This window comes from Loxodonta africana, chromosome 5 (genome assembly GCF_030014295.1).
Source record: "Loxodonta africana isolate mLoxAfr1 chromosome 5, mLoxAfr1.hap2, whole genome shotgun sequence".
NCBI classification, from domain to species: domain Eukaryota; kingdom Metazoa; phylum Chordata; class Mammalia; order Proboscidea; family Elephantidae; genus Loxodonta; species Loxodonta africana.
Genome location: NC_087346.1, coordinates 133,363,197 through 133,380,954, shown reverse-complemented (window position 1 = coordinate 133,380,954; position 17,758 = coordinate 133,363,197). Strand labels below are relative to the sequence as shown.

The following is a 17,758-nucleotide window of genomic DNA, read 5'->3' as shown; positions in this document are numbered from 1 at the left end:
ATGGCAACTGTATTTTATTTACTGTGATAAATAGATTTCTATAATTCTGTAGACATTTACATAACTCCTAACCACACCTCTTCCAGATAGATGATTAGATAGATAGAGAGAGAGAGGTATAGACAGATATAGGTAGGTAGGTAGGTAGAGGGATTGGGTGGGATGGGATGGGATGGGATGGTATATAAGCGCCACAATAGGGGATGGGATGGGATGGGATATAGGTGCCACAGTAGAGGAAACAGTGTGTTATAGGAGATCAAAAGACAAGATAGTTCGATACAACTAGAGGAATCCATTAAGAACGCATTGTTTATATTCTAAGTACTTTGAGAATTGTCATACGGAATCTTTACATTACGTTTGACATTGTTTTGTTAATTCAGTTATAACCTATTGCAAATTTATTGATGCAGCTCCTAATTTCTTCTAGAATTATGTCATCTAGGATATCAAGGGGAGGGGCTGTTTTCATTTTTGTGTCCCCAACACTTAATACAATGTATGACAAATAATCGAGACTCAGCAAATGTTTGAATTTCTCTGCACAGAATCCATAACATTTATTATTAGTAAGCCTACATATAACATGTTAACTGAAATTTTGTTTTAATGTATCTTATTAATTTTAGATTTAAGCCTTTTCCGACCTGTTTATGCGCCTAAGGATTTTCTTGAGGTAGGTGCTACTGGATAAATATATGTATGTATATTAATAAGGGAATAATGTGAAAGAAATGATGATATTAGACTATCTCAAGGCAGTGTCACTGAAGATTTTAAGCAGTGGAATGACATGATCAGATTTGTGTTTGGAAATTGCTTTTGGAAAAATAACATTGGAATGTGGAACGATAAGAAGCAAGTAAATCAATTAGGGAGATTTTAATTGAAAAACAGTGACTGTAAATCATGTAGCCTGCTGCCTGGCACATATAGATGTTCAGAATAAGCCACTTTTCTGGTATCCAGTGACTTCCCATCTTATTCTACCAAAAAGCCAAAGTTATGACCAAAACCCATTGCTGTCGAGTTGATTGCAACCCACAGCAACCCTAGAGGACAGAGTAGAACTGTCCCAAAGGGTTTCCAAGGAGTGGCTGGTGGATTTGAACTGCTGAACTTTTGGTTAGCAGCCGTATCACTTAACCACTGTGCCACCAGGGCTCCAAAGTTATGACAGTGGCCTAAAACACCCTGTTTGATCTGGTACCCCATTACCTCTCTTACGTCATCTCCTATTACTTTCCACCTGATTTGTTTTACACCAGCCACGTTAGCCTTCTTGCTTCTCTTGGGTTCCTCCCATATGAAGGTCTTTGCTTTTTGTTTTCTCTGCCTGCAGGGCCTTACCTATTTACGTGCCTACATGTCACGTCCCCTTACTCCTTTTTCTTTTCTTAAATGTCAGCTTCTCAGGAAGCCCCTCCCCCGCCCCCCCCAACTTGGAGCTTCTATACCCTTTTCCTGCTTTGTTTTTCTCCATAGCATTTTATTTATTTTGCTTATTTCCTATCTTCTCTATTAGAATAGATGCGCTACAGGGGCAAGAGGTCTTTTGTTCACTCCTGCAATAATTGTACAAGGTCAGATAATCGAAAAGACTCACAAGATTTCACAGGTATAGCCACATGGAGTTGCCATGAGTCAGAATGGACTCAATGGCAACTAACAACAACCCACATAAGGCTTGCTTTCAGCAAGAAACAGAAAGCACATGCAAACACAAAAAGATCTGAGCTTCCAAGTGTAGCATTCACGGCGCTTTCTCAGTTGCACAGGAAGAGCTCTATCTTGAGGTTGTGAACAACAAAGATGCATTTGAGATACTTGGTCATAGGAGCCAAGGCACAAGATTTCTGAAGGATCTTTTATACCCCACTGATTACATTAGGTGCAAGCCATCAATTTACACATTTCAATAAACAGTGTAAGCAGCCTGGTGTGGAGTGCCACCAGGAGAGTTTGGAACTTTAAACGCCACATTATAAATGATTAGCTAGCACATTTCACTCTTATCTTGGCCAGGAGTCACTGTTCACTACCAGACTTCCAGGTATGCATGGATATAAGCATACAGCTACCAGAAACCAGCTGTAACTTAACGCTGTCCTTGACTACTCTATCCCAACAGGTAGAACAGTGCTTGGTGCGTAGTTAGTTGTTCAATAAATACTTGTTGCATGAATGAGTAAATAAATGAACGAATCTTTCAAATTTTACTTTTGTCTCTTTTCTGAACCTATTGTCTCTGATACCAGTTTTGCCAGCATGAACTTTGCTAGAAATTATTTCAGACCTTTTGAGATTGTAGTTAGTCTCATCATAACATCAATGAGAAGTTAGTTTGGTCAGAAACTCCCTTTATGATACGGCTTTATTTCCCTTAGCTTATTAAAGATTTCTCCCAAGCTCTTCTCTTTTCTGGTATTTCAGGATAGAAGTTTCATGTAATTCTTATATGGTCATCGTTAACTATGTTTTCTCCTTAATAGCTGGTAACATCTGTCTTTTTGAGGACAGTTACAGAACGGATTCTTTTATTATTCACACGGAGATTCTCCTTTAAATCAGGAACATTTTCTATAATTATTTCCTTGGTTATAGTTTCTATATGGCTAATATTTCTCTTTCATGTTGTGTATATAGTCAGTTTCTTCTCCTTTTTTTTATTTGTGAATTTCCCATGTAATTAGGCTATTACTTGTGTAATTAGGCTAAAATTGTCCTGTTCTGTGTTAGTCTGTATTTAACACTGTTGATTTTCTGCTAAGTCTTTAAAAAAGAAAATATCTTCGATGCTTTTAGTTTCAGTATAGTGTGTGTAATTTTAGGAAAATCATTTGGCATTATAGCACATTTTATTTTATCAGCCATTAGTTATCATCAGTTCATTAATGTGGTCCTCATATATGATAGTGCGTTTTTGTCATTATCATTTACTTTACTGAATTCTCGATGGTTTCCTTTGTCCCTCAAGAGTTTCAGTTTAATGATATCTTTTAAATGATTATTACTGTTTTTCAAGAAAAATGCATGTTAGCTATTAGAAAAATAAGAAAATATACATAAGGAGAAAATTTGAGATAAAATTTACCCACAATGCTATCACGTAACGATAACCACTGTAGTTACTATATATATATATATATATTTTTAATTAACTTTTATTAAGCTTCAAGTGAACATTTACAAATCCAATCAGTCTGTCACACGTAAGTTTACATACATCTTACTCCCTTCTCCCACTTGCTCTCCCCCTATTGAGTCAGCCCTTTCAGTCTCTCGTTTTGTGACAATTTTGCCAGCTTCCCTCTCTCTCTATCTTCCCATCCCCCCTCCAGACAAGAGTTGCCAACACACTTTCAAGTGTCCACCTAATTTAATTAGCTCACTCTTCATCAGCATCTCTCTCCCCCCCGCTGACCAGTCCCTTTCATGTCTGATGAGTTGTCTTTGGGGATGGGTCCTGTCCTGTGCCAACAGAAGGTCTGGGGATCATTGCCGCCGGGATTCCTCTAGTCGCAGTCAGACCATTAAGTATGGTCTTTTTATGAGAATTTGGGGTCTGCATCCCACTGATCTCCTGCTCCCTCAGGAGTTCTCTGTTGTGCTCCCTGACAGGGCAGTCATCGATTGTGGCCAGGCACCAACTAGTTCTTCTGGTCTCAGGATGATGTAGGTCTCTGGTTCATGTGGCCCTTTCTGTCTCTTGGGCTCTTAGTTGTCGTGTGACCTTGGTGTTCTTCATTTTCCCTTGCTCCAGGTGGGTTGAGACCAATTGATGCGTCTTAAATGGCCACTTGTTAGCATTTAAGACCCCAGACGCCACATTTCAAAGTGGGATGCAGAATGATTTCATAATAGAATTATTTTGCCGATTGACTTAGAAGTCCCCTCAAGCCATGTTCCCCAGACCCCCGCCCCTGCTCCGCTGACCTTTGAAGCATTCATTTTATCCCGGAAACTTCTTTGCTTTTAGTCCAGTCCAATTGAGCTGACTTTGCATGTATTGAGTGTTGTCTTTCCCTTCACCCAAAGCAGTTCTTATCTACTGATTAATCAATAAAAATCCCTCTCCCTCCCTCCCTCCCTCCCTCCCCTCTTCGTAACCACAAAAGTATGTGTTCTTCTCAGTTTTTACTATTTCTCAAGATCTTATAATAGTGGTCTTATACAATATTTGTCCTTTTGCCTCTGACTCATTTCGCTCAGCATAATGCCTTCCAGGTTCCTCCATGTTATGAAATGTTTCACAGATTCGTCACTGTTCTTTATCGATGCGTAGTATTCCATTGTATGAATATACCACAATTTATTTACCCATTCATCCGTTGACGGACACCTTGGTTGCTTCCAGCTTTTTACTATTGTAAACAGAGCTGCAATAAACATGGGTGTGCATATATCTGTTTGTGTGAAGGCTCTTGTATCTCTAGGGTATATTCCGAGGAGTGGGATTTCTGGGTTGTATGGTAGTTCTATTTCTAACTGTTTAAGATAACGCTAGATAGATTTCCAAAGTGGTTGTACCATTTTACATTCCCACCAGCAGTGTATAAGAGTTCCAACCTCTCCGCAGCCTCTCCAACATTCATTATTTTGTGTTTTTTGGATTAATGCCAGCCTTGTTGGTGTGAGATGGAATCTCATCGTAGTTTTAATTTGCATTTCTCTAATGGCTAATGATCGAGAGCATTTTCTCATGTATCTGTTGGCTGCCTGAATATCTTCTTTAGTGAAATGTGTGTTCATATCCTTTGCCCACTTCTTGACTGGGTTGTTTGTCTTTTTGTGGTTGAGTTTTGACAGAATCATGTAGATTTTAGAGATCAGGCACTGGTCTGAGATGTCATAGCTGAAAATTCTTTCCCAGTCTGTAGGTGGTCTTTTTACTCTTTTGGTGAAGTCTTTAGATGAGTATAGGTGTTTGATTTTTAGGAGCTCCCAGTTATCTGGTTTCTCTTCATCATTTTTGGTAATGTTTTGTATTCTGTTTATGCCTTGTATTAGGGCTCCTAGGGTTGTCCCTATTTTTTCTTCCATGATCTTTATCGTTTTAGTCTTTATGTTTAGGTCTTTGATCCACTTGGAGTTAGTTTTTGTGCATGGTGTGAGGTATGGGTCTTGTTTCATTTTTTTGCAAATGGATATCCAGTTATGCCAGCACCATTTGTTAAAAAGACTATCTTTTCCCCAATTAACTGACACTGGTCCTTTGTCAAATATCAGCTGCTCATACATGGATGGATTTATATCTGGGTTCTCAATTCTGTGCCATTGGTCTATGTGCCTGTTGTTGTACCAGTACCAGGCTGTTTTGACTACTGTTGCTGTATAATAGGTTCTGAAATCAGGTAGAGTGAGGCCTCCCACTTTCTTCTTGTTTTTCAGTAATGCTTTGCTTATCCGGGGCTTCTTTCCTTTCCATATGAAATTGGTGATTTGTTTCTCTATCCCCTTAAAATAGGACATTGGAATTTGGATCGGAAGTGCGTTATATGTATAGATGGCTTTTGGTAGAATAGACATTTTTACTATGTTAAGTCTTCCTATCCATGAGCAAGGTATGTTTTTCCACTTAAGTATGTCCTTTTGAATTTCTTGTAGTAGAGCTTTGTAGTTTTCTTTGTATAGGTCTTTTACATCCTTGGTAAGATTTATTCCTAAGTATTTTATCTTCTTGGGGGCTACTATGAATGGTATTGATTTGGTTATTTCCTCTTCGGTGTTCTTTTTGTTGATGTAGAGGAACCCAAGTGAGTTTTGTATGTTTATTTTATAACCTGAGACTCTGCCAAACTTTTCTATTAGTTTCAGTAGTTTTCTGGAGGATTCCTTAGGGTTTTCTGTGTATAAGATCATGTCATCTGCAAATAGTGATAACTTTACTTCCTCCTTGCCAATCCGGATACCCTTTATTTCTTTGTCTAGCCTAATTGCCCTGGCTAGGACTTCAAGTACGATGTTGAATAAGAGCGGTGATAAAGGGCATCCTTATATATATATTTTAATTTAATAATATATTGTGGAATTTTTATGTCACTACCTATATTGCCTATATGAATGGAGGCATATTATACTGTATTATATGAATTAGCCATAAAATTTATTTAAATAATTCCCTCTGCTGGAATATTTGTTGTTTCATATTTTCCATTGTAAACAGTACTTCGTTAACATTCTTTCTGTACTATCTTTGCAAACATCTTTAATTATTTCCTTATAACCATATTCCATAGAACCAATTATAGAAGTGAGATTTCTAGGCTAAAGGATATGCAAATACTTAACACTTCTTTATTTGCTTATTTTTTGAAAATTATATAAATGGTCTTACTTGTTAGCTTTGCTTCTAAAATTCCTTTTATTTCTCATCAGTTACATTCAGAGAGATACTCTGCAATGTAACTCCACCATCTTTCTAAAGTCTTGCTTTTTTTTTTTTAAAAGGTTTTAAAATTTTGCCTGGTAAATATTACAACCAATATTTTATTTTTCTATAACCTTCCCTGGTAAAATATTATAATCGAGCAACTTTTTTTTTTTCCTTACTTTTCTTATTTCTAACTTAATTCTTACCCTTTTAGAGATTTATATGGTAGATCATCAGTTGGGAATATTAAAACCATTGTAATTAAAAGCATGTTTACAGTATTGTATGTTAACTTTTTAATATAACTTTATGCTATTTTAGAAAGTAGTTAAAGAATATACATAACCCCGAATAGTTTTTCACTGTGTGGTGATATACCAAGAGCATCGCTGCCAATTTTGTAAGTGTAAACACAGTACAAGGAAACTAACCAATTTTGTTGGATTTGTTTTTAAAGGTATTAATTAATCTTCGCAACCCAAATTATGAAAATGGTGATTCTCTTAGTTTCAGGACTCATTTGGGTTTAATCCAAGTTCCTCTGAAAGTAAAAGACATCCCTGAATTGGTAAGTAGAGACATTTAAACTTAAATTAACATACCAAGAATGAGTACATAATTATATTGGGATGGTAGAGGAAGAGAAAGAGAATAAACATGAGCTAAAATCCTCATTTACTATATGAAGTCAATAGATAGTATCTGAAACTGGTGAATTAAGAAATTGCACTATACACTAGTTACTTGGAAATATGAAGATAGATACCAGAAGAAAAAGCTGAAAGTAGTTTGTCTCTGGGCAGCGGTCCAGTTGTGATTGTGTGTGTGTGTGTTGGGGAGGAGATTATCAGATAGGAAATTGCTATTTTGTTGTTGTTATGAGTCTTTTAGCTGATTTGACTTAAACTGTTTGCTGCTTGTAGAGGTACAATAGCATGATGGTCAGGTGATCAGACTCTGAAGCCATTGTTGTGGAGTTGATTCTGACTCATGAGAACCCTACAGGACAGAGTAGAACTGCCCCATAGGGCTTCCAAGGAGCGGCTGATGGATTCAAACTGCCAGCCTTTTGGTTAGCAGGCAAACGCTTAACCAGTCTGCCACCAGGGCCCCTGAAACCAGTCAACCTGGGTTTAAATCTTGGCTCTGCCGTTTACTGGCTATGTGACCTTGGCAAATTATTTGTCTTCCTTGTGCCTTAGTTTCTTCAACTGTAAAATAGGGATGATGGTAATACCACATATAAGTGTTAATCAAATCAAATTAAGATACACAAAGTGTGTAGAATGGTACTTGGAACATAGTAAGCAGTATATAGCTACTACAACTTTGATAAAATTAACTTTTAAACAGTTATTTTTAAAAAGTGTTTGAAGTCTTATTAGTAGAGGTTTGTACAAAGTGCTACGGCTGTACAGAAGAGGAAGTGGCAGACTCTTTTCCTGAAAGTGGTGAGGAAGTCTTCTCAGAGGTCCTGCCATTTGACCTAGGTCTGGAAGAATGCTAAGAAGTTTGCTAGGTAAAGTAAAGAAGTAGGGAAAGGATAATGTAGGAAAACGTTCAGTGTGTACGTGAGTGGGACTAATCACACCGGCTCTCTGACTGTCTGAGGGGGACCTTGAGCTAATGTGGATGCATTCTTAACTACGAGAGAACCAAAAGCCTGTGAATGGTTTTCAAGAAATCCTGGCTATACCTGCAAAGAGTATGATTAGTTCTTGTCTTCCTGCTGTCATTGGATAGTCGTGCCTGCCTTGCCTGCATTATGTGGCCTGGTTGTTGAGTGATTCTGACTCCAGAATGCATGGTCTATCTTTGACCCTGGTCTGTCGATAAGAGTATTGAACTTGGTAAGGTTCAGTGAGTTCTGTGAACCTATAATGGGTGGCCATTAAACCAAGTTCATAATGTTGTGTAGATTAGTCCATGTTAAAGGGAAATGTCTTGAAACTAAAATTCATTAAAAAGCTGTTGACTAATTCCTGTTTACTAATTCAGCTACATGGAGGCTGCAGATTGGGATTAGAGCTCAGTAGTGGGGTTCAATATTTATTGAGTCCCTCTGCTGTATGTCAGGCACTATGCTAAACACTGGGAGTCAGGGGCAGTTTATCTAATAAGCAAGGTAAGCATGGGCTTGCTTGTGCTTACTTACTAATCTGTAGTGAACAATTTCCCACCAGTTGTTCACTACAGATGATCTGGTGAGCAAGGCAAGCAAGGTAAGCTTACCTTACTTATTGGATAACCTGCCCCCACTAGGGGTGCAAATGTTTATCAGGGAAAGTCCTTATTTTCCAAGAGCTTCAGGCTGGTGGGAATATGGACAGTAAAAAGAAAATTTCAATATGATGTGGTTATGATACATAAGATGATATGTGAGTCTAGAGAGTTGCTTATATCAATCTGGACTATTAAGACTACCCAGAAGGCACGATGCCTTGGGTGACTTTTGAAGGAAATCTAAGATTAAGGCCCAGGTCTGCTGACTTCGAATGAAAAAAAGTCCAGAACAATGAAGTGGGAAATGGATGATCAGAGTTGTGCTTATGCTCCTCAACATGTCTTAGCACGTTTATTGGACCTAAGTCCTTTCTGTAGTATGAAGATCAAGCTTATTGGGGGAGAAAAAATGATCTCTTTAGTCATTAAAAATTGGTAGCATAGGATGCAGTGCTTTTTATAAAGATAAAAACTCAACTTTAGTTAAAAGACCAAAATATAATGGTGGCTATTTAAAATGAATACAAAAATATAACGTGCAAGACTGGGTAACTGTCTCATGAGGGACATTAATAAATCACTGACTTCAGTAATAACAGACAATTGGGAAGGATTAAAAACTAATTCCATTTTTTTAAAGAGAAGGAAGTAGGGTTTTAGCAATTAGAATAGTAACAAAACACTGAGGCAGATATTAATAGAAATATTTAATTACTTCGGGAATAAAAGTAATATGAGTAATGTGAGCCTTTTATACATTTTAAAAATACCAGACACCATGATTACTTTTTGTAGACGTTACTAGATAAGTAGAGGAAGTCTGGAGAATAACTCTAATCTATCCTTATTTTAGCAGAGTACTGGCTAGCCCAATTTTACTTAAAAATTGAGTTGTCTTGGATATTTGCAGTGTTTAGTTTATTAAGAGCTGAATGAAATATAGTACCATAGAAAGCACAAATACAGAATTATATTGATAATTTTAGACAGTGATTTTAGGAGATAAAATTGATAAGCGCTACATGCACTGTAGGAGCCCTGGTGGCACAGCGGTTAAGCACTTGGCTGCTAACTGAAAGGTTGGCGGTTCGAACCCACTAGCCGCTCCTCAGGGGACAGATGTGGCAGCCTGCTTCTGTAAAGATTTATGGCCTTGGAAGCCCTATGGGGGCAGTTCTGCTGTGTCCTGTTGGGTCACTATGAGTTGGAATCGACTCGACAGCAATGGGTACATATACTGTGTGTGTATGTGTGGGCACGTGTGTGTGTGTGTTTCAGGAGAGGATTGAATGTTAAAGTTCTTTACTCAAAAGGACTGTTAATCCTTACCTTACCGATAAGGTACATCTTCCACAATAAAGAACTACTTAAAAACTAATTTTTAAAATAGTGACAGTATTCACACTGGTTAGAAGGCATCAAAGTAAAAACATTCCTTAAGTAGGGGAAAGTAGGGGAAAGAAAGATATCACTAAAGGCTCTGCACTTGGAGAAATGCTGTGTTTTTAAGTTTCTTTTTGCGCTATATATATTAGTTTTTCATAAAAGCTTACATCTTTTCTATTCATGTTTATTTCACATGAAAACAATAAGTGTTACACAGTATACCTGTAGTAAAAAAATCATAATCGCTCCTCTCCTTACCTGAGGACGATTGCATTACTGTTTAGATGTTTAAAATGTCTTTTTCTTGTTTAGATATTTGAATGGAGCAAAGATTTCTTTTACATCGTAATTTTTACTTAAGCTGATATTTAGTCGAAGGTGATTTACAATGTATAGAAAAGCCTGTGGTATATGTTAATTCTGTGTATGTTATTTTTCAGAAAGAATCCTTTGTAGAACTCAGCTTAAATACAGGACAGCTGGGTATAGATGATTCTACACAAGTGCCTCCTGGTTAGTATTTCTCTCATATGGCGTATAATTATGAAGAAAGTGGGTTTAAGGTTTGTCTTGCCATTTCCAAATGAATCTAGTATTGTTTCTAATATTTGAAAACTAAATATCCTTTTTGCCTCTCCTTGGGTTATTATCAATCATGGAATAGAATCTTCTGTGTTGTAATTATCAGAGTTCAGCTGGATTTTATAAGTATTTTTATTTGAAGGTCTTTAAAATAACTTTCAAAAGTGATTAGACATACAGAAATCATTTTGTTGGCAAAATTTTCATTGGCAAGACTCATATTTCCCTCTACAGCCATCACTAGTGTTATTATTTTTCATATCACTAAGTTAAGTGAATGCTAGCATCAACCTCAAGTAAATGTAGGTTTTAAAATTAGTATCTTTTAAAACTTAAGTGTCCAGATAATATCCCTGACTTTTTTTCTTTTTTGTGTAAGTAAGAGAGACAAGGTTGGTATATAGCTATGATAAAAAAAGAAGTAAAAACTGATTTAGAGTATGGGAAGCCTATATTGTAGAGTTTGGGAGGCATAGAAAAGGGGCCAGGGGAATGTTCTAGTCTTTCTTCTGCAATTGATTATGTGACTTGGACAAATAACTTCACATTTCTGGGTCTTTTTCCTCCTCTATAAAATAAGGGAGTTGGCAATATATTAATAACATTATAAATAATAGTTAAAAGTATCAATAATTGATGGTATCAATAGTTAACAGTATCAAGTTATTGATCACATATATGTTACATGTGTATTTTCCCATTTTAACCTCTCGGAACTTTAAGAAATATGTGTTGTTACCATTTTTAAAAACTTCATTGATGTGTAATGCATATATTATTGTTAGTTGACATTGAGTCAGTTTCAACTCATGGCAACCCCATGTGTACAGAGTAGAACTGCTCCATAGGGTTTTTAAGGCTGTGGCATTTCAGAAGTAGATCCCCAGGCCTGTCATTGGAGGCATCGCTATGTGGGTTCAAACTGCCAACCTTTTGGCTAGGAGTCGAGTACTTAAGTATTTGTGCCACCCAGGGACTCCTATAATACAAATAGAAAAGTATATGTGTCATAAGAGGACAGCTCAATGAAATTTAACAAATTGAACACACCTGTGGGTGCAAACAGTTAATGCACTTGGCTGCTAACCAAAAGGTTGGTGTTTTGAGTTCACCCAGAGGCACCTTGGAAGAAAGGCCTGGTGATCTACTTTCAAAAAATCGGTTATTGAAAACTCTGAAGCCTACTTCTACTGTGACACACATTGGGTCTCCATGAGCTGGAATCAACTCAAAAGCAACTGGTATATTAAAATACAACCAGATCAATAAACAGCATCTGCTTGTTCTGTTTGAACGACTGCCTCTTGGTCTAAGTACAGGTTCCTCATGAGTACAATCAAGTGTTCTGGAATTCTCATTCTTTGCAATGTTATCCATAACTTGTTATGATCTGCACAGTCCAGCGCCAATGGCGTAGTCAATAAAACACAGGTAAACATCTTTCTGGTATTCTCTGCTTTCAGTCAAAATCCATCTGACATCTGACATTCTCTTCTGAATCCAACTTGAATTTCTGACAGTTCCCTGTCAATGTACTGAGCAATTATTTTTTGAATTATCTTCAGCAAAATTTTCTTGCATGTGATGTTAGTGATATTGTTCGATAATTTGCACATTCTGTTGGATCACCTTTCTTTGGAATGGTCACGTATATGTATCTTGTCATGGACTGAATTGTGACCCTCTAAAATATGTGCCAACTTGGCTAGGCTATGATTCCCAGTATTGTGTGATTGCCTGTCATTTTGTCATCTGATATGATTTTCCTGTGTGTTGTTGATCCTACCTCTACGATGTTACTGAGGCAGGATTAGAGGCAGTTATGTTAATGAGGCAGAAATTAATCTACAAGAATAGGTTCAATCTCTTTTGAGATGTAAAAGATAGAAGCCAGCAGAGAGACAGGGGACCTCATACCACCAAGCGAGAAGCACTGGAAGCATAGCATGTCCTTTGGACCCGGGGTCCCTGCACTGAGAAGTCCTAGACCAGGGGATGATTGATGACAAGGACCTTTCCCCAGAGCCGACAGAGAGAGAAAGCCTTCCCCTGGAGCTGGCACCCTGAATTCAGACTTCTAGTCTCCTAGACTGTGAGAGAATAAATTTCTGTTTGTTAAAGCCATCCACTTGTGGTATTTCTGTTATAACAGCACTAGATAACTAAGGGATCTCTTTCAGTCAGTTGGCCAAGTAGCTGTCTTCCAAATTTCTTGGTATAGACGAGTGAGTGCTTCCAGTGTTGCACCCATTTATTGAAATGTCTCAATTGGTATCCTGTCAGTTCCTGGATCATTGTTTTTTGCCAACGCCTTCAGTGAATCTTGAACTTCTTCCTTTCATACCATTGACTCTTGTTATGTTATTTCCAGAAATGGTTGAATATTGCTGAATTCTTTTTGGTACAGTGACTGTGTGTTCCTTCTATCTTTTATTGATGCTTCCTGCGTCATTTAATATTTTACCCATAGAGTCTTTCCATACTGCAACTCGAGGCTTGAATTCTTTCTTCAGTTCTTTCAGCTTGAGAAATGCTGAACATATCCTTCCTTTTAGTTTTCTAACTCCAGGTCTTTGCACATTTCATTATAATACTTTACTTTGTCTTCTTAAGCTACCCTTTGAAATCTTCTGTTCAGCTCTTTTACTTTATCATTTCTTCCCTTCACTTTAGCTAGTCTACATTCTAGAGCAAATTTCAGAGTCTCTTCTGACATCCATTTGGTCTTTTCTCTCATTCTCGTCTTTTTTAATTTATTGTGCTTTAAGTGAAAGTTTACAAATCAAGTCAGTCTCATACAAAAATTTATATACCCTTGCTAGGTATTCCTGGCTACTCTCTCCCCTGATGAGACAGCACACTCCTCCTCTCCACCCTGTATTCCCTTTGTCCATTCAACAAGCTCCTGTTCCCCTCTGCCTTCTCATCTTGCCTCCAAACAGGAGCTGCCCACATAGTCTCATGTGTCTACTTGAGCCAGGAAGCTCACTCCTCACCAGTATCATTCTCTGTCTTATAGTCCAGTCCAATCCCTATCTGAAGAGTTGGCTTTGGGAATGATTCCAGTCTTGGGCTAACAGAAGGTCCAGGGACCATGACCTTTAGGGTTCCTCTAGTCTTAGCCAGACTATTAAGTCTGGTCTTTTTACAATAATTTGAGGTCTACATCCCACTGCTCTCCTGTTCCATCAGGGATTTTCTGTTCGGTTCCCTGTCAAAGCAGTCATTGGTTGTAGCTGGGCACCATCTGTTTCTTCTGGTCTCAGGCTGATGTAGTTTCTGGTTTATGTGGCCCTTTCTGTCACTTGGGCTCATATTTACCTTGTGGCTTTGGTGTTCTTCAGTGTTCTTCATTCTCCTTTGCTCCAGGTGGGCTGAGACCAATTGATGCATCTTAGACGGCTGCTTGCTAGTGTTTAAGACCCCAAATGCCACTTACCAAAGTGGGATGCAGAATGTTTTCTTAATACATTTTGTTAAGCCAGTTGACCTAGATGTCCCCTGAAACCATGGTCCCCAGACCCCTGTCCCTGCTACTTTGGCCTTCAAAGTATTTGGTTGTATTCTCTCATTCCTGTCTTTTTAATGACATTTTGCTTTCTTCATGTATCATGTTCATGATGTCATCCCACAACTCATCTGGTCTTCAGTCATTAGTGTTCAATGCATCAAATCTATTCTTGAGATGGTCCCTTAGATTCAGGTGGGGTATACTCAAGGTTATATTTTGGCTCTCATGGACTTGCCCCAATTTTCTTAAACTTCAACTTTAACTTCCATATGACCAATTGATGGTCACATGGCAAGCAGTAGAACCGAGATTAAAAACTAAGTAGTGTGTCTGTCAAATCTGCTACACCATTTCCTTCCCTCGCTACCCCCTTCAATTATCTTTCTTTTTAGTATTGGATAAGAGGTTGGCAGTTTGAATCCACCAGCCACTCCTTGGAAATCCTATGGAGTAGTTCTGCTTTGTGCTGTAGGGACGCTATGAGTTGGAATCAACTCAATGGCAAAGGGTTTGTTTGTTTTTATTTTAGTATTGGGTATCTCATCTGCATAGATATGTTAATGCATAGATAAAAGACATATAATCCCTGCCTTTGGGAAGATCTAGTGGGAAAATGACAGATAAAATTCATTATGGTGTTTGCTGTAATTGTATATAAGGAACAGTTGGAGCAGTGGAAAAAGCACCTAAGTCTGCTAGGAGGAGGTTGATAATCTCTTAGTTGATTCAGATGATTTTGCCGTCTCTACTTTTCAAAGAGAGAGTAGTAGTGGTTAAGTGATAGAATTCTCACCTTCCACTCTGGAGACCCAGGTTCGATTCCCAGCCAATGCACCTCGTGCAGCCACTACCCTTCAGTCGGTGGAGGCTTGCATGTTGCTATGATGCTGAACAGGTTTCAGAGGAGCTTCCAGACTGAGATGGACTAGGAAGAAAGGCCTGGTGATCTGTTTTGAAAATCAGCCAATGGAAACCCTATGGATTACAGTGGTCCATTCCAATGTTCATGTGGTCTCTAGGAGCTGGGGGCTGCCTTGACAACAGCTAACAACAACAGTTTTCAAAGAATTACTGCTGAAAATTGGGTTAAATTAGTGTTCATCCAATGAGATAGTTTTTAGTAACATAATTTTTAGATTTTTGCCTGACTTGAGAATTGTTAGGCAACAGTGTTATGAGAAAAAATAAAATGTGGTCACATATAACTGCTTTTGTCTAGAATTCACTTATTTTTATTTTATAGTCTATGTATGTATCTTTTATATACAAGTCAGGAGAAAAATCCTTACTACTGTAATATGGAATCTTTCTTTAACAACGGTTAAAAACATCAGGTCAATCCATTTTCCTACAGACTCACAGGTGTGCATTTATTTTGAATACACACACATGTACATTCTTTGAAAACCATTATAAGACCTGTGTTAAAAGGGTGGGCAGGATTAGCATTCTTTCACAAGGCTTTAGGATATAGGGGGATCATACATCTGATATTAATTGCCTGAATATATATGTCTTAGTCATCTAGTGATGCCATAACAGAAATACCACAAAGAGAAATTTATTTTCTCCCAGTAAGGGAGGCTTAAAGTCCAAATTCAGGGTGTCAGCTCCAGGGGAAGTCTTTCTGTCTCTGTCAGCGTTCTCATCAATCATCCCCTGGTTGAGGTGCTTCTTAGGCACAGGGACCCTGGGTCCAAAGGATGCCCTCTGTTCCGGGCACTGCTTTCTTGGTGGTATGAGGTCCCCAGCTCTCTGCTTGCTTCCCTTTCCTTTTATCTCTTGAGAGATAAAAGGTGGTACAGGCCACACCCCAGGGAAACTACCTTTACCTTGGATCAGGGAGGTGACCTGAGTAAGGGTGATGTTACAACCCCACCCTAACCCTCTTAACGTAAAATTAAAACTACAAAATGGACCACAACCACACAGTCCTGGGAATCATGGCCTAACCAAGTTGATACACATATTTTTAGGGGGACATAATTCAGTCCATGACAATATATAATAATGAATTTTATTAGATGAGATTTCTGCTAAATAGATATATTCTACAGCTTGTTATCTCTAAAAGAAGGAAGCACCTGCAGTTAGAGCATCATTGCTGAAGTGAGTTCCATGAAGCACTCATCAGATGCTCTGTTGTCAAGTGAAGTTGGGGAACAGCCGTGCCATATCCTTCTATAAGATAGGCAATTGCTATCTTAGCATCGTAAAGACTATGAGAAGTCCTAATAAGTAAACTGTTTTAGCTCAGCATCTCCCAAACTCATTTTACAAGAGAACATTTTTCCTGAGCAACACCAGAATTAGCTTATAGATTAAAAAATTCTGGTTCTGACTTCTTTGAAACTTTTATCTTTTCTTAGGCTAGAAAATGGCATTTGGAAAGGAAAATTACTGTGTTTCACATAATTGAGCAGTTAAATTCTGTAAAGAAGTCATTTTTAATCTTGTTTATTTCATACTGCTTACGGTAATAAAACACTATTATCATCCAGTAATATCACTCACCTTTACTAGAGAAACGAATTGGCTGACAGATTTTGATCTTGGATTAGTAAGTCTTGACATGCATAGCTCATTAAAATAAAACTGGTGCTGTTTTGTAGTCAACTGTTGAAATGAATATATTTAAATACTTTAGTGATTGAAAGTGATTGTATGTTGGCAGGAACCCCAAGCGCATTAGTTGGTCATTATTAATCTGCTCTACTAATTACTTTGGAGACATTAGGAATAGAATAAAAAGACTAGGGTGCTTGTTGAAATATTCTATTTAGTAGACACCGGCTTTTTGGATTTTTTTAAAATCTAAAAATGTTATCTAACACTGAAAATAAACCAAATAAAACACTGAAAATAAACCAAACATACATTCTTTCTTTGATTAAGAAAATCTTCTGATTTTACCTCAGTGTTTTAAATTATATATATGAAAACTAGATTTAAAAAAAATTCCAGTTAATATAAAACCGGCTGCCTCTATTATTCATTTTAGGCATAATGATGCAGTTTGGTCTGCATTTATTAGAGGTGCTTAAGAAAAAAAAAAATTTTTTTTAAGAAAACCAAACCAAACCCATTGCTGTCAAATCAATTTCCACTCATAGCAACCTTGTAGGACACAATAGAACTGCCCCCTAAGGTTTCCAAGAAGCAGCTGGTGGATTAAAACTGCTGACCTTTTGGTCAGTAGCCATAGCTCCTAACCAGTACACTACCAGAGCTCCTAGAGATGCTGGTTGATGTTGTTAGGTGCCGTTGAGTCGGTTCCAACTCATAGTGACCCTATGTACAACAGAACGAAACACTGCCCAGTTCCTATGCTTATATTACCCTAATTCTGCCTTGGCCTATTCATTCCTCCTCACCCTATCGACCTCCATCCCTTTTCCTTCTTCCCAAGAGAGCTATAAGAAGTCCTGGTGATGCAGTGGTTAAGTGCTGGGCTGCTCTTGAAAGGTCAGCAGTTCAAATCCACCAGCGGCTCCATGGCAGAAAGATGTGGCTATGTGCTTCCGTAAAGATTGCAGTCTTAGAAACCCTGTGGGGCAGTTCTACTCTATTCTGTATGGTCGCTTTGAGTTGGCATCGACTCGATAGCACATAACAACACAAGAGCTCTATAAACAAGAAATATTAACAAATGGAAAATAAAAATACAATACCATTTTATG

General features: G+C 37.9%; 1 protein-coding gene across 2 annotated transcripts in view; it reads left to right on the top strand.

Moving 5' to 3' along the window:
* TBC1D19 (TBC1 domain family member 19) overlaps nucleotides 1-17,758 on the top strand; it is a 168,779-nt gene that overhangs the window by 67,281 nt on the left and 83,740 nt on the right. For both annotated transcript variants that reach the window (XM_003411298.3, XM_064285982.1), the window contains 3 exons: nucleotides 633-679; nucleotides 6,834-6,944; nucleotides 10,426-10,498. In XM_003411298.3, the coding sequence (XP_003411346.1) occupies nucleotides 633-679; nucleotides 6,834-6,944; nucleotides 10,426-10,498 (231 nt within the window). The remainder of the gene's footprint in view (nucleotides 1-632; nucleotides 680-6,833; nucleotides 6,945-10,425; nucleotides 10,499-17,758) is intronic.